Source organism: Equus przewalskii, chromosome 8 (genome assembly GCF_037783145.1).
Source record: "Equus przewalskii isolate Varuska chromosome 8, EquPr2, whole genome shotgun sequence".
Classification (NCBI taxonomy): domain Eukaryota; kingdom Metazoa; phylum Chordata; class Mammalia; order Perissodactyla; family Equidae; genus Equus; species Equus przewalskii.
Window position 1 is genome coordinate 50,701,787 of NC_091838.1, and position 27,813 is coordinate 50,729,599.

General features: G+C 33.7%; 1 protein-coding gene across 49 annotated transcripts in view; it reads left to right on the forward strand.

The window, feature by feature from the left end:
• RIMS2 (regulating synaptic membrane exocytosis 2) overlaps positions 1–27,813 on the forward strand; it is a 573,066-nt gene that overhangs the window by 408,874 nt on the left and 136,379 nt on the right. For 14 of the 49 annotated variants that reach the window (XM_070630747.1, XM_070630750.1, XM_070630743.1 and 11 more), the window contains one exon: positions 8,179–8,279. The exons of the other annotated variants lie outside the window; for them this stretch is intronic. In XM_070630747.1, coding sequence (XP_070486848.1) covers positions 8,179–8,279 — 101 coding nt within the window. The remainder of the gene's footprint in view (positions 1–8,178; positions 8,280–27,813) is intronic. 49 annotated transcript variants of the gene reach the window in all.

The window sequence follows — 27,813 nt, forward strand, 5'->3', positions numbered from 1 at the left end:
TCCTCCCCATCCCTCTTTCCTCCCTTCTTCCTTCATCCTATTTCTCTCCCTGCCTCTGTGACACACATACACACTGTAAAGGAAATTTTAGTGAAGGCAATACCAGGGCAAACAGAGTAAGAATTTCTGGAACACTTTATCTATTATTAATGAAATAGATATGACAACATAAAAAGACAAACACTTAAACCTCATTTGGCTTCAAAATTAACCAACCAGAGAGTTATATAGCAGAAGGAATCATGAAGAGTATCTGGTGCAAAACTATTCATTTTACAGATGATGAATTTCATGCTCAGAAAGGTGAAAGGAAGCGCTTATTGTTACAGGGCTTGTAAAATCAAGACTCAGACCCAAGTCTTGTTTCTTCTTATCTTTTAAACCAGTGCTGTTTTTAAGATTTTCTTCAATCCTATGTATCATAAGTATACCCATTACCATAAATCTGGGGAGTTTCAAAGCCCTGTCAACTCTGTGATGGTTACCTCCTCTGCACACTCCATGCACGAAACCCTGATCTTCCGCTATGGCCCAAGTACACCTCGATTTTAAATGTTGAAACCTAAAATGGTGGTAAAATACAAGTCCTCTGAAGATAACACCTCAGTAAATCTGTTCAAAACCAGATATACTTTCTTTCTTTAGATCACTAGGTCACTCCTAATCACTTATGCCCTAAAGGACTTTGAATATCAGTTTCTTTTGACTGTAGTGAAAGGAGTCTGTGAAATTTGTCTGTAGCATCTCCTCTGAAGTATTATTTAGTGGAGATAGCAGAGAGTTAATAGAGAAACAGCAGACAAGTATACAGAGTAACAGGTAACCTACATATCTAAAATAGATTCTGTTAAGGTTTAGAGGATAATTCAAAAGACTATAGCTCATAAGTATTGGCCTCAAGGTAGTACAACAGTTTTGTAAGTTTCTAGAGTGTCTATATTTCATTTAATTCTATGTTTCACTTAGGCATATTTGAAGTGTACCTTCTACATTCCTGGGAGCAGAGGAAAGATCATTTTATAAGCAAAGACATTATAAACAAAATCGAATTATCTTTTCTTTCATTTCAAATGTGTCAGTTCCTAGTGACCACAGTAGAAGAATCCTCGAAATTGATTTGGAAATAAATATTTCTCAAACCCTGTGTATCTTAGTTGCACAGTTAAGGTTAAGTTTGTTTACACTTTAAAAGAGAATACTTCTGTTTGCCCCAGTACTAGTATGGAAGTAATTTGGTACATAATTTATCATTTTTTCACAATATTTATTTCCATACCTTTTCTCAATTTAACTTGTTCCAATATTTGTTATTCTCTGCATCACATTTATTTTTAACAAATAATTCAATAACAAAAGTTTACTTTTTATGAAGTTCTAGTTTATAATAAAGTTTTAGCATAAAAAATATCAGAAAATTCATTATAGGCAGCCCCTATTTTGTGTTTTTTTAAAAATAACACTTATAGCATTTTTCTGGGCTGGCCCTGTGGCCAAGTGGTTAAGTTTGCGTGCTCCATTTCAGTGGCCCAGGGTTTTGATGGTTCAGATCCTGGGCGCGGACACGGCACCGTTCACAAGGCCATGTTGAGGCGGCGTCCCACATGCCGCAACTAGAAGCACCCACAACTAAAGTGTACAACTATGTACTGGGGGGATTTGTGGAGGAAAAAGCAGAAAAATAAATAAATAACATTTTTCTTCTATATAATGTATAGTCATTGTGGACATTTTATAAACTATATATCAACCCAAATGAAAAAACAATAGCACTTATACTTACTTCCAATAACCAGTGATAACTGCTAACACTCTTAAATTTTTATCACTGTCTCTGTCTTTTGCATAGGTTATGTGCATATATATTTTTATGAATATATATAGTTTTCCAGATTATAGTTTATAAACTATCATATCATATCTGCCATTTAATCTGTTTTATAATTACTAATTGCAGTGCACACTATATTCATCATTTTTCCTGGATGTGTAATGTTCTGTAGATATACCATAAATGCAGTTAACTAATCCCCTATGGTTGGACATTCGGAATTTCTTTTCCCAGGCCTTCACAACAGTGATGCAATGATTATACTTATATGTACATCTTTGTACTTTGATATTTTTCTTGAGGAAAGATCCTGGGAAGTGGAATTTCAGGTTCAAAAATATGACCCTTGTAAAGCCTTCTGATATGCAGTTACAAATATGTTGTATTTTTCAGTAATTTTTATTGTTGTACATCAGGTACTTGGAAAACACTCATATAAATGAATATAAATTAATTTTTTGTCAACAGCTGGTATATGACTGTCAATCTGAAAAGTAAGTTTTTTCACAGTTATCAGATATTGAAAGAACAGTTAAAATAGTTAGTAAAACCAAGAACAGTATTTTGTTTTTGAATTACACTAAATATTACATATTCTTATTTATCTCATGAGTCATTTTAACAATTTCTATTCTTACTCCTCTGACTATTGAAAGTCATCAGTAAGTTATTTTTGTAGTCTATGCTACTGAATCTAGAAATTAAACATAAATAGCTATACTTTCTCCTGTGTAATTTTCACCTCAAAGTGAGCAAATAGCTCCGTAAACTGATTATACCTTTTTCTTTATCTCACTTAATTTGGTACATACCTATATGGTGATTAGCATTTAGTGATTACATAAATTTAGCCCTTTTAACTTTGTTCGTTTGGGGTATGTTCTTTCTGTCACTCATCATTATCATCTGTAATCTTTTGTTTCGTGCCTCTTCCGCATTGTTTGCATTTTCTTAGAAGAAAGGTTTGTAAACTAAGATACATAGGATAGTTATCAAAAGTAATTTTTTTCTCCCCTCAATGATTTGGCAAAATATGGTTAATTTAAAAAATATGTTTCTTGGGGCTGGCCCAGTGGTGCAGAGGTTAAATTCGAGCGTTCTGCTTCGACAGCCTGGGGTTTGCTGGTTCTGATCCCAGGTGGACAGGGCACCGCTTGGTAAGCCATGCTGTGGCAGGCGTCCCACATATAAAGTAGAGGAAGATGGGCATGGACGTTGGCTCAGGGCCAGACTTCCTCAGAAAAAAGAGGAAGATTGGCAGTAGTAGGCTCAGGGCTAATCTTCCTCCAAAAAAAAAAAAGTTTCTACTATATAAGTAATATACTTCCTTAGCTTCAATCAGAAAAATGTCTTACATAATATTTCGTTTTATGTTCAGATTACATTTATGATATCTCTATGCATATTTTATGAAAATCAATTAGATTTGTTAAGGCTATACTTTATATTGTTATCAATTATTTGGATGGGTTTAACAGAAAACAACTTTTGTTGGAAATCCTTCACTGCTAATTAAAATGATATTGCACAAATACCTTTAATTTTTAAATTTCACTGGAAAACAAATTTAACATCTACCTTTTAAAAGGATAAAATTTAGAATTAATCCAATTATAAAATGCAAAAGTTTAATGATCGTTCTACAAGTTCTTGATATGTTATTTTGTTAAAAAAGTGAACAATATAAATCCATTTTCTAATCTCAGATTAGTAAAAGTACATCTTAGTTTTGGGAGGACGTGATAATCAAAGAAAAGGGAATTACAGTTGTGATTATTTTGATCAGAAACCCTTTGGAAACAACAAATTAGTGAAATTTTTTTGATCTCAATTAAAGAAGACTTTTTAAAACTGAAGTAAAATATTTTTATAGAGACAGAAGAAAGGGATGGAGCTGGGAGGAGGGAGAATGTTTAAAAAGTATTAAATTAGCCACAAGAATTTGGAATACTAACCAATGCCATTTCCAGATTTAAATAATATTAATAATCTTAGAATTCCATGATGTCTGTAATCATAGGTTGTCTCCTTTTTTCCTGATTTTTGAGGTTATTTCCTTGAGCTTTGATATTGGGCTTAAGAATTTTCCCTCTTAAGATTCCCAGATTTGAGCATTTCATTTAAGATCACAAGATGGATCACTGAGTCAGCAGTCTTGCCGTATTCTGACCACTATTGGGCTGCATTGTGAATTGCATTACTGCCAAACTTGTGCCATACTTCAGTCATAGAAGTTTGGGGTATGCAGCTACTTTGAGACCCCAAGAGCTGTGTGTGTGTGTGTGTGTGTGTGGCAAAACAAACTTAAAACTGTTACTGTTTGAAGTGCACTACAGAAATCACTGAAGGTGTACTGGTGATCTTTGTAGCACACATGTAAGTAGTGAAACCAGAGCAACCACTGCCCTACTGCCAATTAATCTGGCCATTTTCAACTACGTCTCTGGATACAAAATCCAGAATGTGTTATATGATTTTAGGAAACACATTAAATCAGGAACAACAAAATATTGGATTTTTTAAATTAAGTGACTGAGAATGAACCAGGAGCTCCCAATTTGAGAAAAACAAGTATTTTGAGCTATTTATGAATTCCAGAAAATCTACGTTTGAATTTTCTTTTTGTTTTCTGCCTTAAAATTTTTAGAGTGGAATAAAAACCTCTTGTATAATTTAAATGCGTTATTAAGAAAACCAATGAGATAAGCTTTGATAAAAATGCCATTTGTCAAGTAGAAATTCTAAAATTGATGGTATTTAGGAAGATTTGTTTACACATGTCCAAAAATTACAGGGCCACTTCCAGTATAATTTAAATAAACTCTCTTATTTATGAAACAAGATATTAATGAAACAAAAAATCATTTTATTAGTTTACTTAGTTAATGAATTTCCTTATACCAAAAAGAATTTGAGACCGTCTGAATATTAGAGTTTAATACACTTAAACAGATATCTCTTCAATAAATGGACACAAACATGCAAACTTTTGTCGTAAATGTGTTTGTCCAAAAACACTGATCGTCCCATTGATCTCTTGATCAACTTTTATTATAGTTTGTAAATGCTTTGATATTCAATTTGATTTCGAACATATAATGACTAGTTTTTTCGGCATACTCAAATTACAAAATCAAATCAAACCACTAAGATGTCTTCTGTGATGAGCCTAGTGTCTTCACTTATAACAGTATGAATCAGAGATTCCTAGATAAATTTTCCTTCTAAACCTATAAGCCAGCATTTCCTGAAATGTATTTTTGAGACTATTTCAGCAAGATATTAACAGATAATAGGTGAGACGATAGGGGAGATTTCTGTGATCAAATGACCATTCTTTATTGCAGAATTTTCAAGACTTTTTATATGCAAATTTGTAGTGTTAATCTGAAAGAGAGAGAAGATTGAACAAAAGCTGCCTCTTTAGCACTTTCACTTATTTTCCTTTTCTAGAGTACAGCAATGGATATCAGAGTTGAAAGAAAGTTTAGAAATTACATATTCTGTTCTCCCACCAGATAGTGAAGAGCTCTTCTACTTGCATTGATTCCTCTAAATTGTTTTCCATTCCATGTAGGAAGAAAAAAAAAGACTGAAATTGGTTGAAACAAAAATAATCTATTGAAAATATTATTTGTGAGTTATTTTCCTTGGAAAAAAGGACCAGCAAAGAAAAGTCAACTTGCTGGTGAAGAATCCCCTATGATAGATCTCTTTATGAATACGATATTTTCCTCTAGGATGCTCTTATTTGTGGAGTGTTTTTTTAATGAGAATAGGTTTTTAAAACTGTAGAAAGGAATAGACGACTTCGTATGAGCCAAATAATTTTGGAGAGAGTCATGGCTGGTTACTGATTGTCCTAAGGATTAGCCTCCTAGGAGAATTTAAAATTATAAGTTAGAAGTATATTTATGCAAGTTCGTTTACTGTATGTCCACTAAGGTGCTCCCCTGAGATTTCATTGGTTAAGGCTCTAACAAAGAATGTTTCCATTTAGGGGCCATCTGTAGATGATGAGTGAGTCTGGAGGCAAGATGTGTTTGCGATTGAAATCTAGTTGACATTATTTAAATGGTTATATCACTCTCTCTATTTGCATCTTTGTTTGCTTATAGCAAATACAGATTAATATCCTTCTTAGATCCCTCCAGTGATCTGTTAAATATAAATGATGTTCCATAAATCTGATTCTGTAAAATCTTTAAACCATTGCTAAGGAGAGAGGTTCTTTTGCAAAGCAATGTTAAACCAATATGTTTTAACACAGGCGTCAGCAAACTGTGTCCCGCGGACCAAATCCAACTCACTGCCTTTTTGTAAATAAGGTTTTGTTAGAATAATATCTCATTTGTGTGTGCATCGTCTACAGCTGCCTTCATGTTGCAATGGCACAGTTGCAGCAGGGACCGTACCGTCGTCAAAGCCTAAGATATTTACTCTTGGGCACCTTAGAGAAAAAGTTTGCCAATGTCTGCCAGTATATATCCCGTTGCTAGCTGGTAATCAGAAAGAATTTAATGTAGCTGCATAGGGAGTTGATGTCCAGAAAATAGTCTAAACATTAGAAAATGCATATATATATATGTGTGTATGTGTGTATATTTATATGTATGTGTATATATATTTATATATGTATATATAAAATGTGTGTAAACTTCCTTGTCTGTTAGTGCTGTTCACATTTAAAATACTATTTTGCTACTATGATATCAAAATGAAACTTTTTTAAAGAAACTTTCCAAACACTCAATTTAGCTAATTTTTTGATGCTGGGATACCTTTTTTATTCCTTTGCCCTTGGAGAAAATAAACATATATACCTGAGAATCTCTCTTGAGGTACAAACAATTCCAAAATTGCACTTTAGTAGACTAATAGACATTTATACTTGACTATATTTCACGTTCATATCATGGAGGTACTCACGTGATTTTATATATTATTCAATTTATATTAACATGATATTTATACTCCCCATTTTATAATTTGGCACAGAATCAACTAATCAGATCATCATTAAAATGTGACTCTTAAAAAAATTGCCTCACTTTATTGAATAGTTGATTTAAATTTGCCGTTGTACTTGGAGGTTATATAATATAAGCTCTTTATAAATTATTTTATTCAAAATTTTCTTACTTCTTTTTATCTTATTTTAATTAATGAATTTTTACTTAAAACTTTTTACTTAAAAGAATTATCAGATTTACAATGAGATGTTTTTTCAGGATAAGTATTAGAATACCTGTTTTTGAACAGGCACACTTTTGACTAGATATCTTTACTGCAGTTATAAAGTTATGATCTTATGCAAGGGGTATGTATGTGTGTGTTTACATTCCTACTTACACCCAGTGCTTGTGACTCTACATGACAACATTTTATTATAGATACTCACTTGAGCCCACTAAGCTATGATTATTTTTCACAGTCTGTAGATTGGTAGTATACAATAGAGATTTTGTTTTTCCATTATGCATGAGAAATGAAATTTTCTTACAAAATCTCTTTAATAAAAATCATAAATATACTTTTAAAACACTTTTTTCATGTTTGCTAAGACTTCCTACCTGACTTTAGTTCTTTTCTGAACAAAGTTTTTAAAGACCTCTTGATATTTATAACTGATATGTTTTGACGTAGCACCTGTTATAGAGAACATTAATCTCATTTTGTAATAGGCTTATCATCTCACTTTTTCACCTCCTTACATTCTTTTTTTTTTCCTGAAATTATTTCAGTAATAATTTGCACCTTTAGTGGTGTGGTATGTTCTCAGAAGTCTTATTTGAAGTACCTCTTTCTTGATCCTAGTTCTAGAAAATTCAAGTCAAAAGATCTTGATAACTGCCTCTACATATATGCTGAGGCAACCCGCTTTAATATATGGGCTAATTTTATGATAATACTTTCTAAATGCAATTGTAAAATTGTATTTGAAACCAATTAGACTTACAACTTTTTTCCAGTAAATAAATCAAATCTTGATGAATTACAAACAAAAGTTCTTATATTATTACTATTGTCAAATTTATGTGCTGTCAAATATATTCTCCTGGACGTACATATACCAGAAAGTGTTTTCTATCTAATAAAGATTTGTTGTCTTCTGTTTAAATTTGTTTACATGTTATTCAGATCAAAATTATTTTACTTATTTAATAATCATGCTTTTATTCACCAAATTGCATACTTTGAATAAATCTAAAAAATAATATATTTAATTTGTACATACTACCTTGAATGAAAGTAATATATCAGCTTGGCATTTCTTCTTTTTACATCCTGTAAGTAGGGCTCAGATGAGAACTAAACATTAATTTTATGGGTTTTTTTCTACTCGATAGGTGCTATGGATATAGAGGAGAGAAATCGCCAAATGAAAATTAACAAATACAAACAGGTAGCCGGATCAGATTCCAGACTGGAACAAGATTACCATTCGAAGGCAAGACATTTTTCTTTTTAAAAGTTGTAAATTAATCAATCATATGAAACCATTAGAGTCTCTTAAACTACTGAATGCAGATTAGTCAGACAAACATATAATGCAATGACCCCATATTATTATTAAATGCTAAAATTTATAAAGTATTTACATACCAACTTTTAGATATAGAATTTGCCTTATTAAAAATATCACTTTATAGTACAGGAGATTAAAGAAATGAAATTCATAAGTGATCTGAAGAACAAACCTTTTAGAATTTTTCATTTTATAAGGCTTGTAAAGGTCCTAACACCCTCAAAAATGTTTAGGAAGAACTCTTATCTTCTTATAGTTTTCCTACATATAGAACTTTTTATTTTATAATATTCTAATTAAATCTGGTTTACTAATGAGTTATTGGAACAAAATACATATTCATGAGGTGTTGTAAGGAGTTCAAAAGGTTTTTCAGTGAGAATCTTTTTGAACTACTCTTTGAAAATAAGTTGAGGTATCAGGTCTAGCAAGGTAGGGAAATAAGAGTATTATTTCATTGTTCTTGCCCTCCATTGCCTTTATATTTTAAAAACAATTTTAGTTTCATGATGTTGCTCATGGCCAGAGTCATGGAAAGACTTTGCCCTGATGTATTTATTTCAGATTTAATAAAAGAATGAAAATAGTAAAACTCACTCATAACATTTAGTTATTATGTGCTCTATGACTTGGTAATTTAATCATTGCAATCATGTAATATTTATGGTTTGTGTATCTGTGTGTTAGAGAAAAGAAGTTTGGATTTTTTATAGATCTATTTTATACTTACCTACTGAACCTTCAGTTTCTCTCCATTATACTCCATTCTTCAGTAAAGTCAGGACTTAAGTAAAGCATAACTGGCTATGTTGGATAAGCATATGTGGTAGGTAGCACAGGTTTCTATTTCTGCATTATACAACATAGAGGAGGCAGAGATTCTTATATCAGCATCCTCTTCCAAACCACCAGTCTCTTCCCCAAATTACGTAAATACTGACATGGTGAATACAAAACTGTCCATCACAGAATTCTAGTGTACTGGGAATGGCACACATCTAAAGCCAAGAGAAAGGTAAATTTAAGACAAACAAAATATCCTTGCATTTACTCTGCAGGTTCTAAACTTCTAGAAATTTTTCTCTAAAATGGAAAAATGAATAATTTCAAATAGGTTCAGTGAATATCATAGAAAATAGTTCTGTAATGATATAATATTTCAGATACATCCCTAACCTTTTGAACTTGATATCAGAAATGATATCTATACCTTCCCAGGTACTTGTTTGGTATTTCTGCGTAGGGCTAAATAGGTGGACCTGATCTTTTGTGGCACGTGTTATTCTCTAATCTCTCAGTTATTCATTTTATATAATGCAAAGACCCAGGCATAAAGTCCTAATAAAATAGGATATTAAAACTTCTATAAGCATATCTTCAGGTAACACAAATATGTTGTTTATTTATTTATATCCTACTGTACTTCATGAAGGAATGTAGATTTTTAAAAAATATATATATATATATAAAATACAATAATACTGTCAATGAAGAAATGAGTATCAAGGGAAAATGAAGTCAAGACAAAACAAGGTAACACCAGAAGTAAAGTTTGTGAACAGAAGGCATAGTGCGAGCCTAAGCACCTGCTGCATGTGGGGCATATATTTTGACCAAGAGCTTCCTAATGAGCTGCAAAGGCAGGAAGGGAAACTGGGTCAGTGTATGATTCACATTCTTCGTGCAATGAAAACAAATTCCCTAGGTGTAATACCAATCATTCTTGTTATGGATACCTGGCAGAAATTTATTATAGGAGGATAGACCAAAGGAATACTATAGACATGTCTCAAATTTTTTTTCAGAAAAACAAATTTTAATTTCATGCCAATTCATAAATAAATGAGTGCTTGATGTTTCAATGATGAATGCTTGAGGTTTCAATGTTTTATAACTTTGACACCAATTATTTTAGGTTAGAAAAATTTAAGTCTTGGCAAATATACTAAGCTAATTGATCTCCTAGGTATTCTCTAAGGTAGTATTTTATAAAGTGTAGTCCCAGATCAGCAGCATGAAAATACCTGAGGACTTTTAGAAATGCAATTTGCTGGCCCCCCCAGACCTACTTAAAACTCTGGGAGTGGAGTCCCTGCTGGAGTTAGGCATTCAGCTGAACCAAAAAGGTAATCAAGTCATTAAGGTACAACTTTTTAGAAGGGTCCAAAACACAACTCTGTTTTGTTTCGCTGCAAATTGTTTCCTGATGTGGAACTATCTTTGCTGGGTCATCTTTCTCCCCATCATACCTAGCTTGATCTTCCTCTGTCATGGATCAAAGAGAAAATTACAGGGGATTCTTTTTTAGTCAAGGGTTTATATAGATTATTATTATTAATTTCTGTACTAACAGTTCCTTAGATTAAAATTTTCAATGGCATCCCTGTCTTTTTAATTAGGGATATTTAACTTATATTTCCATTCCTTTCTTCTTGATTTTGATAACAAGTGCCAGTTAAAGGCTTTCTATTGAGCTATGTGCTTTAATACGTTAGACATAATTCTTGAAAAAAATCGTTTTAACAGATGAGGAAACTAAGATGTAGAAAGGTTAAGTAATTTATCCACGTTCACATAGCCACTAAGTCATTGACAGTATTCTTTGTAGCTAATCTGGTTTTCAAATTTGAGACAATTTAGATTAAATTCAAAGCCTCAGACTATGGAGCATTTATACTATACTTCTGTACTTCTGAGCTGTATTCATGAAGTTCCAGTGAAGATATTAAGAAGCTTTGATGGAATCTAATTCAGTATTAGTGGAGGTTTTTTTTAAACTACGCAATCCACATTTTAAATGACATTGCCTCCCTGAATTTCTCAAGCCTTTTGCACCGATAGTTGTTAACAATTCTTACTAAGTTTTAAAAAGTCTCCTTAATAACTCACTTTGAAAACATCTGTAGAGCAATGCCTATTAAGTTGTTGTCTTTCTAAGAATATTTTAAGTATACTAGGAAATTTGAAAGCAGAGAGTCTACGTTTAATAAGAGCAGCAAAAGGCATGTGCAGACATGATTTCTATTTAATCAGTGGATGATTTCTCAGGGGTTTTCCCCTCAAAACAGAATTTAACTATGTAGCCAATGCACCCTTCCATGCCTATTGCATTCTCTTTATCCTAGCTTAAATGTGATTCATCTATTTTACTCTTCTGCAAAAATTTAAGGATCAACTTTTATTTTTTCTATAAAACCAATATTCTCTGCACTTCACTGGTTCAGAAAAATGTGATTTGTCTGTTAAATTCAACAGTGCAAATTATAATTCAGCATAGGCCAACTATCCTTCTGTGAGTTACATAATGATTAATTAACAAAATTAGCAAGAATTAAAAATCGAACAATGTGCATATGTATATTTGAAAATTAGTATGGAGAATTTGATAGTGTTTATTTAAATATATGATGTTTATTTTTTACATTCGATATATTTTATATTTTAAAATCATCCCAGAAGATATTTTTTAAGAGGGTAGTCCGTAACATTTCTACAGAGAATGCTATACAGTTCATTGTACAGTATTTATTTGGAACGCAAAGCTTATTTCTCTGTAGAAACAATGCTCTATTTTAAATGGTGATAGTGTTCCCACAAAATCATCACAAAAATATCTTACCCCTGTTATAGCACATATTTATATTACAATTTTCTGTTTTCTTATTTCTCTCTCAAGAATTAAGTAATATAGCTCATAAATTGCCCAGAAATTTTCAAATGTGGACCAGAAGTCCATACTAATCCATTTAACCCATAATCCAATAGATTGAGTCAATGTTCTGGGAGCAGAGGACAATGTAGGAAAAGAAAGAGTTTTTCTTCATTCATTGTGCATGCCTGATCCTAGGTACTTGTCACTGTTTCTCCCAGGCTTCTTGTCTTTTAAGGACCCATTCACTGATAACAAAGAGACATATTGGGATGAAAGCAATCCAACCAAAGCAATTTACATTATAATATGAGTAACACAACACAGAAATACTCTCATTTTTTAAAGAAAGCCCTATAAATACAAATACAATTCATATGATGGAGTTGTAAGCAATATCAATATTTACAAAATCAGACAGTTAAAGACAAAGTACTTCTGGTAAGTAGGTTGCCACTGTTAACTAAGCTGTTTCCTTAATTAGAGCTTAGCCCCTTCTCGACACTGAGTATACACATTCAGTGCCAGCCATAAGTGTTTTAAATGGACTTTTAAGACTCAGGCAATAGGGACAACAGAAGAGGGAAGACAGATTGGGACTGGTTAGGAGTGGCCATATATGGACTGTTTTTATTTGATGTTTGTAAGTCAGGAGTACTTTAAGACTCCAGTATCATCAAAATGTAGCAGCACTACATGAATATAGTGTAGTAGATGAGAACACAGCCTGGAGTCGAGCAAGCTCTACCTGGGTGACTTCGGGTAGGTGAACGTCTTATTCTCAGTTTCTTTACTTGTTAAACAGGGCTTTGAGATCTGCTTCATAGGGCGATGATTAGGAAGAAATGAGATAATGTACATAAATTTAGGAAAATGTGCAGTAAGTAGTGCAGAGAATATTCTTTATAATTATTGTTTTTATAATAGCAGTAAATGTAATCCTAGCCAAAAATAAATATGATGAGATCAAAAAGAATGGTAAAGAAATAATTGAATGAAAAGGATTTTAGTGTAACTCAAATATCGTTGAATGTTCCCTTTATTCTCAAATAAAGAAAATCAAGCAGCAGAGATCTAAAAGGAGAAATCAAATTTAGGAGAAATGAATTTATGAATTTTCAAGGGATATGGAGATAAAAAAATACAAAGAGACTGGAACATAAAGTGTGATGAGAAATTACAAACCAAATTACTGAAATTAAGAAATTATATTATCAAGATTGATCTTAAATGAGCCTGGCTCTTGAGAAGTGATTAACATGTACACATATGGGTATGGGTGTTTAAACAGAAATATTCCTTAATAGCGGTGATGTAAACGGACCTGAAAACTGAAAAACTAAATTTATAAAAAGCAAATTTTAAAATGTAGATTAGGTGGCCTTGTATGAGTTAGAAGAAGGTGGCCTTGTATAAACTAAGGATATACAGGAAAACACTTGTATTTATTAGAAGTGAAGAAATGAAACACATGTTTTAATTTTAAAGCAGTGATTGAAATAAAATGCTAGGGAAAAATGTTTTTTGCCTGAGCAGAAAAGTTGAGCTGCTGGTAGCATGTACCACAGCCCGGTAACAGCACAGTTGACCCAGGCCTCCTGCCCGCTGGAGGAAGAGTGCTGCAGCATCAGTTCGCAAGCTACCCAGAGAACCGAGAATTCCCATGAAACAGACACCATTGTGCCCGGGGTAGATGGGATCATCTGGTGAATAGAACACGAGAAATCTAATGGGAGTGATCTCAGTAACCCAATGTCTACCCTGCAAGGTCTTCAAGGAGCAGGTTAAGGTCTCCCATAGGAAATAATGAGACATCCTTTCTTGGAGTAAGCAGTCAACTGTTTTATGAGGTAGGATTCCAATTTTCAAAAAATTCCGGCTAGGCTTCGTCTAGCCAGATATCCAGCAGAATGGATTCTGTTTTTAAAATTAGAATTAAGATCACGTACTCAGTTTCCATCCCAACCCAGGTCAAGAAATCTTACCACTTACTGATGAAGATGCCAGAGAGAATGCCAGTGGCTGCCCCTGGATTTCTTCAACAAAACACACCATTTCTCTGAACTTGTACTTTGTCAAATTTTTTTATTGTTGTGTTCATTTCTACATAACCCTGCAATCAGATAGTTTCATGTTCTGTAGCAAAATCTCAAGAGAAACTTCTGGAAATCAGTGAAATTGCTGATATGGGAACATAAGGAGAAAAAAAGACTTTATATTACCTGGAAGCGTTCTTACTGCCAAACTTAGCCTACAAGGCTCTGAGGAAGTGTGCTGAGTCCTGGGTGCTGCTGCCACCTCTTACATTCCTGCCTCTCCTCCATGAGCTGAGGATACATTTTGACCAAGTACTGCAGACTTTGGATTATTTCCTGGCCCCAAACCAGGCCACACCCCTCTGTTCTGTCTGGCTGCTTATCCAAGCCAGCCAGCCTCCAAGCCTTTCATTAGTCACCTGCTGTGTACTTTTTTTACATCACTCCATGGTTTTTCCTTTATCAAGTGTATTTATGAAAAGAAATAAAACTAGAGTTTAAAATCTAGATTATTAAACTACAAGTAAGAGCAGAAATATACAATATAGCCCTAAAAGTGCAAGAGCTATTAGTGATAATCTTATTAAGGCCTGTTTAAAAATAAACTTCAGTCTCACCTACGAAAATCGACAAATATCTGCATAGCTTAATTAAAAGACAGTTGTAGATTGAAATGAAAAAAGAACTAGTTAAACTTATATTTTAAAAGCCTTTATATCCTATTTTCTCTCTTCTCTAGTTTCTTCTCATTCGTGTTTGTCAAAGTAGATTTTTCACTATGTTATGTTAAACATCTACCAAACTTGAATTTAAAAGTAACTAAAAACTTTCTATATGTATTTATTTAATTTCTGCCTTTATCTTTGAGATAAATAAATGAAGGGATAATCAATATATCATCAAGGGAGAATGAGCCGTTGGAAGTATAGCTTCTTGCTATTGGCGTATGTTACCAATAACCACAGTAGCAGCCACATTCACAGCACAACTTCTGAAGTCTTGATTATCATAATAGAGATATGTAGGAGGTTTTATTAATCACTCTTCAATTTATTTTCAGTGATTATGATTAACTATAGACTACAGAGTAGAATTAAAAGTGTGGACTCCAGAATCAGACCGCCTGGGTTCAAATCCTGCCTCTGTCACCATTCCTATGACTTTGCCCAAGGACATCCTTAACATTCTTAAAGGGTTTCTTATTCTGTAAGGTATTCTAATAATAGTAGCTACCTCATAGGAGTGTTTTCAAGATTAAATCTGTTTATATATGTATAATTCTTAAGCAGAGTTTGAAATATAATAAGGAATAAGTAAATGTCAGCTGTAATGTGATGATGGTGATGATGCTGATGCTGTTGCTGATGCTGATATTGTGGAGAAGAAGGAGAAAAAGAGTTGTTGACAACGGATAACTTGCTCTTACTAAAGCCCTTGGGGGTTCAGTCTATATTTGTTGCCATCGACAATCTACTAGATATAGATAAGTATGTCTTTAAGGTAATCCTAAAAGTACGTGGATGGGAAGGGAGGAAAAGTATAAAAATTAATATAAGTTAAAGTCTAAAAAATGATGTGAATTGTCTTATTTTTACCAGTTTAGTCAAATTTTTATCTACCCAAAATTATTATTCTTACCATTTCTACTCCCTAGCAAGCTGGATGTACTTCAATTTTAATTTAAAGATAGAGAGAGAGAGATAAAATTATATTTGCACATAATTTATCTATATCTACACACACAGACACACTTACATACATACCCTAAAGCTCTCAGCTGATGGAAGCAACAACTCTTCATTTCTTCCTTGTCTCATAGGTACACCTCATTTTACGTAAGAGATCTATAATTAAAAACTTAATGGTAATGGTAAATAATTTTAGAAATTTTGAATTTTTATCTGTGATTAATTTTTGAATTTAAAAGTTTCCAACTTTAGGTTCCTTATTTCTTAACATCATAGTTTGCTAGGGCTGCCATAACAAAATGCCACGGACTAGGTAGTTTAAACAATGGAAATTAGTTTTCTCATAGTTCTGGAGGCTAGAAGTCCAAGATCAAAGTGTTGGCAGGTTTGATCTCTTGTGAGACCTCCTTAGCTTGCAGATGGCCATCTTCTTGCTGTGTCTTCACATGGTCATTCCTCTGTATGTGTCTATGTCCAAATCTCCAAATATAGTCACATTCTGCAGTACTAGGAATTAAGATTGCAACATACGAATTTGGGGATACGCAGTTTAGCCATAACATCTCTACAAAGTAATTAATTTTTAAAATTATCACTTTAATGCATTATGAAAGCATATTTGATTATAATGTGAATACAGATTTTAAGGCAACTAACCATCGCTATTTTGTTTCGAACTTTTTGATTTCTTAAAATTTTGTTACTTTTCTCTATTTTGGCAACTACTTTCCCATGTCCTAGGAGATAAAATATCTTGTTTTTGTGTTTGCAAGTTCATTTTAAAAATTATTTTTCTTAGTCATGAAACCACATTTAAATTTAAATATGGTTTTCTTAGCCATAATTTCATGCTGACATTCAAGCGTAGGTCCTTTTTCTTTACGTGAATTGTGACCTCATACTATAAAACCACATGTCAGGCCAGGAAATGTAAAAAGGATATTTTTTAATTATGAAGAAGTCATTTGAGATAATTAAGATAGCAACTTACATATTATAGAACACTATAAAATTACAGAAGATTTGTAATTTCTCCCTTTTGAGTAAAGATAATGTTAAAAACTGACAAAAGAAAGAATTTTAAATGAATTGCATCCAGCTAACTGCTGCTAAAAGGGTCGACTATGGGCAATAGCTGCTATCACCAAGAGCACAATTTCTTCCTGTATATTGCCTAAGAACACACAGGGGCAACATTTTTCTTTTACCTTAAGGAAAAAAAAATATGCATTTGTCTTTCCTTCATCAAGCCTCCAGAGTTACTGGCTTGCTAACAACTACAGGGGATACAAGGGATGAATGATATGGGTCACCAGTGGGAGAGAGATCTTGCTTTATAGAATCAAGGAGAATATGGGAAATAAGGGAGAAAGAAAATGTGATAAATAGGGCAGAAACATTCTTTCCAACTCAAATTTCATATAATCTAAAAGGATTAAGTATGGACATATAAAAATTGCAAATATAGGAATATTCAAGACAACAGAGATGTGAAAACCTATACATCTTCTGAACCAACCACGGCATTTATCACCTCCTAAAATACATATATTTTGTCTTATATGGTGATTATTTGCTTATCTTTTATGTTAAACCGTACGCTTCTTGAGAATAGGGACTACATTTTATTCATCTTTGTAGTCTCTCCAATGGCAAGCACTTTGCTTTGGCTATAATAAGAACTCAATGGGATTTTTTGTGTGTGAATGAATATGGACATGGATGCTGAGAGGAAAAGATTTTAGAGGAGGTGAATGTTAAGCATTTTGTACCAAGATAAGAACTTCAGGAGATGGTATGGGTACATTATTGCATAAGAATCAGAAGCAAATTTTCTAATGGGCATATGACTATAGGTTGCTGTCTAGAGTTAATCATATTGGAAATGATACTGAGAAAGAATTAGAAGATTTGAGTTCTAATTTTGATTCTATTACATATTGACAAGACTTAGGATAAATTGCCCAATAGTCTCTATAATCCAATTTTTCTTCAGTGTACCAATTGAGGAAACTTGCTACGCAAATATATGGTACTTTGGAGGCTGCATTGAAAAAAAAAATCACTGGGGCCGGCCCAGTGGCACAGCGCTTAAGTTCACATGTTCCGCTTCTCAGTGGCCCGGGGTTCGCTGGTTCAGATCCCGGGTGCGGACATGGCAGCGCTTGGCAAAGGCCATGCTGTGGTAGGCGTCCCACATATAAAGTAGAGGAAGATGGGCATGGATGTTAGCTCAGGGCCAGTCTTCCTCAGCAAAAAAATCTTCCTCAAAAAAAAAAATCACTATGTATTAATGCTTGGGTTTTAGACAACTTCATCATTGATTAAGCAAATCATTTAATCCCATAGCCTAATCTTTAAAATTAGGTTTGAACTAGATTTTCTATGTTTCATTTCCTTCATCGAACGTTATTGTTTCATTCATTGATTCTGTAATCTCTGATCATTGTCAGGCTCTTTACTAGATATATTCTCACAAATGATTAAATCTATACACTTTTTAATTATCTTATGACATAGTAATTATGCTTTAGAGAGTAAATTTATATGTACAATGTTTTGCTTATTACTTCACATGAAATAATTAATAGCTAAATTTGAACTGACACTTAAGTCAGATCTGATTGCAATTAGGGCAGTCAACTAGGGCAGCATGGAACCATCCACACCTATAATTTCAATTTAATTCGGGTGACATAATTTGAAGATTTCTACAGTTTTGTTATGTAATAGCTTTGTTCATGAGCACAAAAATTAGTTGTAATTTTTCTTCAAATGGAAGGATTACAGATATTATTTATTAGCAAAGTAAATTTACTGTTTTCTTAAATGTGTAATTTTAGTTATTTCTATTTTATTAATTTTGAAGATTGTAGAATAATACTCCAGTCTGGAAATAATATAACTAACCATAAAATATATCTCATATGAGATTAGGATCTTTTGGCTGGGTGGTAACTTCAGGAGGTAGAAATATTGTATGTAAAAAGATATAGAATTCAGCCTGGCTTGTGGGAGTCCTCATAATGGTAGTTATTTTTATTATTTATTATAACATGTGAAGTAGGGATAATAAAAAATCCTTACAGTTGAACTCATTCTGATGAATGAACCAACACCCACCAGCTCAATACAGCTTCTTGACTAACAAAGAAAATGGCTATGATTTTCTGATGGGCCCTTTTCAGGTCATTTTCGTGACTAGGAATACTCACAGCAAGGCTAACAGTCTTCAGGGTCCCGTCATATAAGAACATGTTGCTTCTTAAGCTCCTTTCCATTTTCTGCCAAAAAAAAAAAAAAATTACTTGATTTTTAAATGAAAAGTAAAGGAATTATTTTAGTAGGTCTTAAGACATCTTCTTATTCAAGTTAGTTTTTATGATAGTGATTTTATTATTTTAAAGTTTTATTTGTTTGAAATCCATCCAATTATAGTTATAAATAGTATTGTAGTGTTATTTTCATGCTATTTTTGTATTCTGATTATACATGTTATTTTAGTTAGAATTTTCAAAATTTCAGAAAAGTAAAATAATCTTTATTTTATAATATATACTTAAAGAAGAAAACAATATAAACATTTTGAAAAGAAATGACTTAGGTTCCAAATATGCTTGCCTAGTATCCCATTAAAAGTGAAATTATAGTTCATAAAATTTTTTTAAATGAAAAGAAATAGAAAGACTAATAGTAACAAGTTGAATAACCTTAGTCAATTTACTTAACTTCTCTGTCTCTCAATTTTCTCATCTATAAAATGAGGAAGCTGGATGACATTTTCTCTGACTGAGGTCACTTTCAGCTTTAAAATATTGTGATTTTTTGAACGACTCAGTGATGAGCAAATAACTAAAAGTATGTTTCAACACCAAATAACTTTCCTGGGCTTTTTTTCTTAAACAGAGGCTGATTATAGGGGTCCTCTTTTGTATATCTGAACATATTTTGTAAACCCAGGGGACATTTAGTAACTTTCTCTTTCCTGCACACCTGTGTTGTGTCAAGCTGATCAACTGTAATTCTGGATTCTGGTTCTGCAACATAAGAAGAAAAGAAATTGCCAGAGAAACAGTCAAACAAATAATAGAACAAAGGACTGAGTGAATGAGAAAGGAATGAAGGAAGGAAGGGATGAAGGGAGAGAGAAATGAAAAAAAGAAGAGAGAAAGATTAAAGGAAAGGAAAGAAGGAGGGAGGGAGGAAAGGATAGAGGCAGCCAAGCATAATCCTTCCAGACCGGAAGCTCATAATCGGAATTAGTGAAACACATGTACATAAGTAACGCTCACACAAAATAGGCTGTGTTAAGTAATACAATAAAAGTAAACTGTGCAAAGGGAGCCTAAGAAGAGGAATATGCATTCGGCTTGGAGAAATCTGGGCATACACTGTAGAATAATACATGAGACAGAGGACATGTCAGGCAGAGGGGAGAGCGTAAACAAAGTTATAGAAGCAGATGAGCACATGCCATGTTCAAGGAACGAGTAGTAGTTCTTTAGAATGGAAATATACAAGAAATTGGGATATATATTAGGAGCTAAGAATGGAAAAGTTGGCTGGGACCAGATTGTGGAGGGCTTTGAATTACTCAGTTAAAAATCTAGAATGTAGGGGCTGGCCTGGTGGCACAGCGGTTAAGTTCGCACATTCCGCTTCTTGGTGGCCCGGGGTTTGCCGGTTGCGGACATGGCACCACTTGGCAAAAGCCATGCTGTGGTAGATATCCCATGTATAAAGTAGAGAAAGATGGGCATGGAAGTTAGCTCAGGGCCAGTCTTCCTCAGCAAAAAGAGGAGGATTGGCAGTAGTTAGCTCAGGGCTAATCGTCCTCAAAATAAAAATCTAAAATGTTCTTTACAATCATGGGCTTTGAAGATTTTTGAAGAGGTCACCAATATGAACAAATTTGTACTTTTGAAAGATAACTCTAATGGTGTACTTAAGACACATTGAAGAGGAGATTAAAGACAAGGAGTTCCAGTCAGAGGCTATTGCTGTAGTCCAACTGAGACGTAATTGTTATTCCAAAGTTTTGAGCATTGCCTCCATCCCGAGTGGTCTTAATGCAAACCCAGCTGGTGCTGCTCTGTCTTCTCACACAAGGAATAAGCATAGTGGCTCTCTTCCGGATTGTCAATATAGTGTAATTGTATCCCCCCATGGCTGAATTTGATGGGTCAGAGCAATTCTCAGGTCCTTTCAGGTATTTTAACACTTTGTGATTATTCAGGCTGTTATTTAGCCCTGATTCTCTTAGCTACAGGTACCTTGAGTTACTCTATTACTTTCTAAGGTACTAATATTTGAAAGAGAGCCCCATTTCATATCTCTAATCCATTAATTTTTGTTGTGTTTCTGCCTGCTTCAGATTCCCAGGACCTTGATCATACTGCTATGGTCTCAAGTCTTATTTCTGTTGCAACTTTTGGGCTGCCAGCTTGTCACTCAGTATCTGTAATATCTACTCCCTATATCCTATTTAAAGATATTTACAAAGGACCAAGTACCAGGAATTCTTATACCTAAGGAGAGTTTCTTTATGATAGTTCTAGCTATATCTTACAGGTTTCTAATCTGAGGGCTTGGAGGAGCATTAAGTCATAATAATGGCATAAGTGACTTAACAGTGACTCTTCTGTCTTCTGGAAAAATAATGGGCTCATTGGTTTAGACCAGCAGCAGGCATTCTGTTCTACTGTCTCTGGATGTGGATATAAATGAAATGTTATGTATATCAGGATAACAGATTGTTATTAATACATTTAAGGGTCTGGGAAGAACAGACTTTGGAAACACTTCGTGATTGAGGCAGAAATTTTAGATGACATTTGTTTGAAATAACAAAGGACATAAAAATAAATCTAAGACTCACTAAAACTATTGAAAAAGAAAAAATCTTTTAACTTACATGGATATATAAAAATCAATAAATAAGTTTTAATACATATTATCTGTAAATTTTAAAAATAATAGGTGTCTTAGATGTTGGGGAAAAGAAAATGATATATAAAATATTTGGGGGTTGGCCCCATGGCGTAGTGGTTAAATTCAGTGTGCTCTGCCTTGGCAGCCCCAGGTTCTCAGGTTTGAATTCTAGGTGTGGACCTACACCACCTGTAAACCATGCTGTGGTGGTGACCCACGTATAAAGTGGAGGAAGATTGGCACAGATGATAACTCAAGGCTAATCTTCCTCAAGCAAAAAAATAAAAATAAAAGAGGAATATTGGCAACAGATATTAGCTCAGGGCTAATCTTCCTCAGCAAAAAAAAAAAAAAAAAAAAAAATTGTTTCTAAACCATAAAAATTATTCCAATTTTAGTAATTATTAGTGTTACAGTGATGGATTGTTACATTCCTTGGTTTAACTTTTTTTGATGCCAATTATTAAAACTAAACCAGGTTAACAGTTTTAAGAATGAAAAAACATGAATTTCAAAATCAAGTTTGCTCTTATCCTACCCTAAGTAAATTAGGTAATCTGATGTCAAAGGACAATGCCTTATTTTTTTAATGAGATGGGGAATTGGGAACTTATGTATAGTTTTCATAGCTATTTTCAAGTCAAGATAAAGTGTTTGAGATAGCCAAATGATGAAAATTGAGTATCACAATCTACAGCTTCCTTAGTTTCATCATAGACTACACCTAATTATTGTCATGACAAATATTGACTATGTATTAAGATCTGTGATCTCATTTAAAGTTCACATCAGGCTCAGAGAAGTTAAAAGACTTGCCCAAGATTACATAGGTACCACAAGTGGGAGGGCAGTTACACATCCATATCTTTCAACTCAATATCCTATGGTTATTATGATATACTGCCTCTAATCATCAAAATTAGATGACTACATTATGGTTTTCATTGATATTGTTGGTTAAAGAATGTGCCCTTATACCATGAAGTCAGAAAATATTTTTCTGTCACAGAATAGAATGTGTGGTATATCAGTCGGTTTTGCATTCAGATGTTCATAGCAAAACACCTGAAAAAATTGTCTGAATAAATAAGGGAACTTTTTTTTCACAAATAAGGGATTCGAACAGCAGCTCAGGGCTGGTCCTACTGTTTAAGCAGCCAAGTTCCCTGTTTTTAGACCTTGCTTTCCTGCTCCCTGTTCTTAGAGTAAGGAATTCTATCTAAACAAAATTATCTTAGAGTTCATCCCCATTGTCAGTGAATTCGTACATTGAATTTGATGTACCTGCAAAACAGCATATGGGAGATGTTCTGTTAGCATCTGGAGATACAGGTCTGAAGCTTGGGAGACAGGTGAAGGCAAAAGATGAGGATTTGTTAGTCATTAAATGGTGGTTAAAATGAATAGATAATGGATTAGATCATCCTGGAGGAATATGTAGAGTGAAAAGTAAAGAGGGCTAGATTGAAATTTGGAGAAAATATAATTTAAAATCAGATTAGGGAAAGCAAAGCCAGTGAAGGAGATTAAGAAAGATAGTCAGGGAGATGGAGGAGAAACCATGAGTGACATTATCTGGGAAGCCATTATGGAAAAGTTTCAGGAAGAGAGAGGATTTCAACAATACTAGATGTAATAGCAAAACCAAGAAAGAAGAAAACTGAAAAGACACTACTGCTTGGTAAATAGAATGTTATTGGTGGATTTTGTTTGTTTGTTTGTTTGTTTTTTAGAGCAGTTTCAGTAAATGGTAGACGAGAATGGGTGAAGAGTTATGGATTCTGAGGCGGAAAGTGGTAAATAGATTTGTTAAGGGCAAAAGTATGAGCTGTGCTGCTACTTGAGCTCTCTAAACCTGGGATTTTAACTGCAGAAGTGGCATTTCCATCTCTGAAAATTGTGAGGAATCGATGGAAGTAGATAAAGGATGATGTTTCTCAAGGAGCAGCTGATAACTAACAGACATAGAGTTCCCATAGAGCCAAGCCTTTGGGAAAGTTGTAATTGACTACTAGCAATAATTTCTTCTTTACCAACTCCAGGAAAAATGATTAACCTTATAAATTTCCTTCAGACCAAAAGACAGTTGGCTCTTTAGTAAGTCTTGGCGTATAGGCTAATTGCTACCCTTTCTACGATTATGGTTTTTCACCTTAAGCTCTTCTTGCTATTCCATCTTTCATACATTTCTGGATGAGTAATTTACAGATATATCTTATTGTCCCTTACTCATTGTCTCCTAACAAGTCTTAGTGAATCCTACAAACAGTGCATATATTCCTAAACCCCACACCCAGAGGTATGCACCGACTCTGTGTTCACTGATTACTTGGTAACTTGAAACCAGCTGTGATGGGAGTATTTATCCTTCAGAAATCAGCAAACTCTAAATCAGAACTTTTTCCCCTTGGATAGCTAGTTGTTAAACATATACCAGCACACTACTGCTTATAGCCACCACAGAGAATGAAAGGATTAGGTGACTAAACTCTATTCAACTATCATCACAGTATTTTCTACTCTGATTTGATACTTCATACTGGAGATAATACTCCAATATATAGCCCAGATAAAACAACAATTGCATTCATTTTGACTTATTAAACATTCATTGAGTTCCTACTACCTACCAGGCACTGATCTAGATAATGGGTATGCTAAAATAAATAAGACAGTCATTATCCTCAGGGAGCTTATAATCTAGCAGGATAGATAGATAGATAAGACAGAGAAAGAGAGAGAGATACACATGATAAAACTATAAGAAAGGCGCAAATAAAGTAGTTTAGCAATACTCAAGACAGTGATTGATTTTTCTTGAGGAATTAAGATAGACTTTTCTAGGTGGGATTTCATTTGCAGAATATTGTTTACAAGGCTGAATCTTAAATTAACCCTCAATTTTCGTGGCCTTTCCTCGTCTTCTCCCTCCCAAGGAGAGAACTTATCGTACAAAACCCTCTTTAGGAATTCTATCTAAACAAAATTATCTCTGACAAACAGATTTTTGCACGGTGCAATATTCGAATCAGGTACTGATTTGAGAAAAAATTATCTGGAAGTGTCTCCTCAGAGAGAGAGCACCTGCAATTGTGCTTCTACCAGAAGACAACAGCTACTCTCTTTGAATTATGCTAGGAAATAAAAAAACGATGGTGAAAATGAGAGCTTCTTCTTGCTCACTTGATTATTTAATTGACTCCAGTGCTAAGACTCCCTCTGCTCTGTTCTTGTCTCCTCTCCACCCCCAGGCTGATACCAAGAACCCAGCCCAGAACTTCAGCCTCTCCTCTCTCTTCCATAGAGTGTTTACCCTAATTTTTTTCCCATCTTTTGATCTATTCATTGTGCTTTCTCTCTGAATATGATGGATATTTCTCCAAGTACTTCTTAATGGCATGAAACTTATTTTCCTTCAGACTTGGGCTTTCATACTGCCCAGTATTTTGCAATAATCAATTCTTGGACTAGAGTTTTAGACAAATTGCAGTTTTCTGGTAAGATTTATTAAGTTGAAGACACAAAAAGCTTAAGGGAACTGTCATAATCTCACCCCCATTTTTTTGTCTGGGAAGTTCATGTACAAAACTCAAACAACCTGAGGTGCTGAGGTGCTATAGAGAAATCAAACTAGGAAATTACCTAATATCAAGTGAGTATACTGGAGAAAATGAAAATTATATTTTACAAATTTGAATTCACTTTTCTCTCAGGAATATTATTTTAAAATTTTAATAATAACTCTTTTTTCAACAGGGCCTTGCAGATATGCTGTTACGTTCCACTAATGTTAGATAAGGAGAGCATTAACTTTTCCAGACCACTTAGGAACTCTTTAGAGTGTGGAACATCCTGAAGAATAATAATTTCCTGTAAATTTTTCTAGTTCATGATCTAATTAATAGTAATGTACAAAACATCAGAATGTTGTCGGGAAAAGCTTCCTTACTCTCTTCCAAGATTTTAATGATCTCCAATCAGAGCACAGTTTTCAGCCGAGATGGCCTAGTCCTATGCAATAAGTCCTCTGTGTTTTTGTTCCATTGAAAAGAATGATGAACATACTCATTGTTCCTCTGTCAGCTGTAGACTAATATGTGCTAATTGTTTAAAACATTGTTTATTGTATAATCCCAAGACAACCCCTAAATCATTTCCTAAATAAGTGAGCTCATTTATTCACATTCATAACTCATTTCCTTGGTATAATAATTTAGCTCCTTCTACCTCACTGTTTATATAACTTTTGTTTACTGTACTTTAGGAAAAGCAAAAATATGCTTATGAAAAGCAAAAAAAAAATAAACCCTTTAAAAGGTAAATTCCAGTATTGGGTCATTTATTAGTTTGATTTCTCGGTTTTTTCCTGAGTTGTATATATGAAGATGTTATATTCTACATATGTTCAAAATATGTTCTTCTGAACTTTTATTTATAAAAATATTTTTCTATTATTTCTTACTTTCCAAATTTCTCATTCTGTTTATCCTGTGTCTATTTGTAATGGAAACCTGGTCTATATCCCAAAGGTAAACATGCTCAGTTGCTCAGAAGTAGACAGAGAAATGCTCTTGGTACAAGTTTTGAGTAGATAGCAGAATCATCATCAAACTAGAGCTTTTTGCTAATTTTATTTTTTCTTTATATAAACTACCCCACTCAGTGTCTTTTTATTTAATCACCTGCCTTTGGCTCTGGAAATGAGCAACTGCGATGTGTTAAGCACACTATTGTGTATTGTAAATATATTAGTTCTCTTACTCTTCATACGAATCCTTAAAATGAGATTTATCCTTATTTTACTGGTCTGAAAACTAAACCTCAGAGTTTAAATTATTAAAGTAAAGTGAATCTTTGACTCTTAGGTGCTAAGAGAGTTAAAAGATAGGGGAGATACTGTCCTGACCTTTAGGACAGGGTTTGAAAATTAAACCTGAACACACACACACACTGCCCCCTATAACAAGAGGTAGCATGTGATGAATTATATAAAAGGCATGAAACAATACTATGTGGAATCTTATCTTTCTTGAATTTTGCATATCCAAAATCTTACCTCGGCAAACTAGATTATCCGAAAGGTGTTAGCCAAAGGTATGTGCCATGTATACCATATGTGTTTAAAAAAAAACAATTCTTAAGCCTTAGGCTAGCCTGTGTGCACCTATGAATCATTGCAACAAGCTCAAAAGTCACGATGACCTAAAGAGACAAGGCTAGAGTATGCGAAGTCATAATCGTAAGTACTCAAATTCACAAGTCAAGTAAGCAGTTAGGATTCAGAAATGAAGGTGAAGCAAATCAGACAAGAACCAGGCAAGGAGACATGGGATACACAGGTGCCAGGCAGCTTTGGATATTGGGATAAAGTACCAGAGACAAAAACTTTAAATGAGGCATCTTCTATGTCAGCCAAGAAGTCTTTCCTGCTGAGATGAAGCTATTCCTCATCCTGCAGTTGGGAATCAGGAATTCCCTATAAGGTGGAGATATGGATGAAGCTGACCCAGTGAGGAAGGTGAGGCCTGAGGACATACTAGGAATCAGTGGAAAACTTTGGTTTAATATTTAAATTTTGTTTTATAAACATATTTTCTGAAACAAATGTATTGGATATACGTAGACATAATTGTTTTTATTATATCTTAGAGCAGTCCTAAAATAATATGTTTAATGTTGGGTATTTCTACCTAATATTTATTGCATAATAAGCCAGTATTCAGCTACTGTCTAATCTAATCATCACCATCATCATTGTCGTCATTGTCATTTATCAAACGCTGTTTATGTGTCAGATATTGTGCTAAGTGCTTTACATATATTATCTTATTTTGTCCTTGCAGCAAACCTGCGAGATGGGCACCCTTGTTATCCACATTTTAACAGATAAGAAGCTAGAACTCATAGAAGCAGTTGGCCCATGATCGCAAACCTAAAAATTTATGTAGCCAGGACTCAGACCAACGATTCAGTCTCACTTCAGAACGTGCTCTCTTAATGATTACATTATTACCCCACTACCTCCTAGAGTTAAAAATTATAGTTTTTCATTTGAATCTAGATGATATGATAATCATGTGAACAAAAGCAAAGAAAAAATATAATGTCAAAACTGCTTTTCTATTCAACAATGAGTTATTTTAAAAGGTATA